This window comes from Atta colombica, unplaced genomic scaffold (assembly GCF_001594045.1).
Source record: "Atta colombica isolate Treedump-2 unplaced genomic scaffold, Acol1.0 scaffold1, whole genome shotgun sequence".
Taxonomy (NCBI): Eukaryota; Metazoa; Arthropoda; class Insecta; order Hymenoptera; family Formicidae; genus Atta; species Atta colombica.
Window position 1 is genome coordinate 4,841,791 of NW_017259183.1, and position 519 is coordinate 4,842,309.

The 519-nt window shown below is 32.4% G+C and overlaps 1 protein-coding gene across 1 annotated transcript in view; it reads right to left on the reverse strand.

Moving 5' to 3' along the window:
• LOC108691048 (sialin-like) overlaps positions 1–519 on the reverse strand; it is a 12,548-nt gene that overhangs the window by 1,964 nt on the left and 10,065 nt on the right. Inside the window, exons 6-7 of the mRNA XM_018198711.1 lie at positions 342–426; positions 35–255 (exon numbers count right to left, since the gene is read on the reverse strand). Of these exons, the coding sequence (XP_018054200.1) occupies positions 35–255; positions 342–426 (306 nt within the window). The remainder of the gene's footprint in view (positions 1–34; positions 256–341; positions 427–519) is intronic.

A 519-nucleotide genomic window follows, 5' to 3' on the forward strand; every position in this document is an offset into this window, starting at 1 on the left:
AAAATAAAAGAAATAATTATTATATATGTCATACTTTTTGTTTCGAGACGGTAGTGCCTATTTGTTCCTTTATATACGTTTTTTCCTTTTCTGTAATACCAGGATGCAAATCCGGTGTATCATAGATTAGAAATACCCACAAAGCATAAAAAACTAACATAAGCCCGCTTGTAACATAAAATGCAGCTTTCCATCCATAAGCACTGATCACCGCACCGCATAAAGCGAATGTTACCACGGTTCCAAATGGACCACCTTAAAAAAAGAAAAACAGTATATGTTAATAAATATTTTTTCAAAACAAGTATCTATTTTAAAGACAAAGAAGAAGAGAATAATACCTTGCATCGTCCACACAAACATGCCCTTCTCACCAGGAGGCACCCATCTGGCAATCATCGCGTGGAGAGCAGGATAAACAGCGCCCTATAAATTAATATATTATAGTTAATATACTATAGTCTTACTGAAAATTTACGTATCTCATTTATATCATTTATATATAATAATATTAAATAC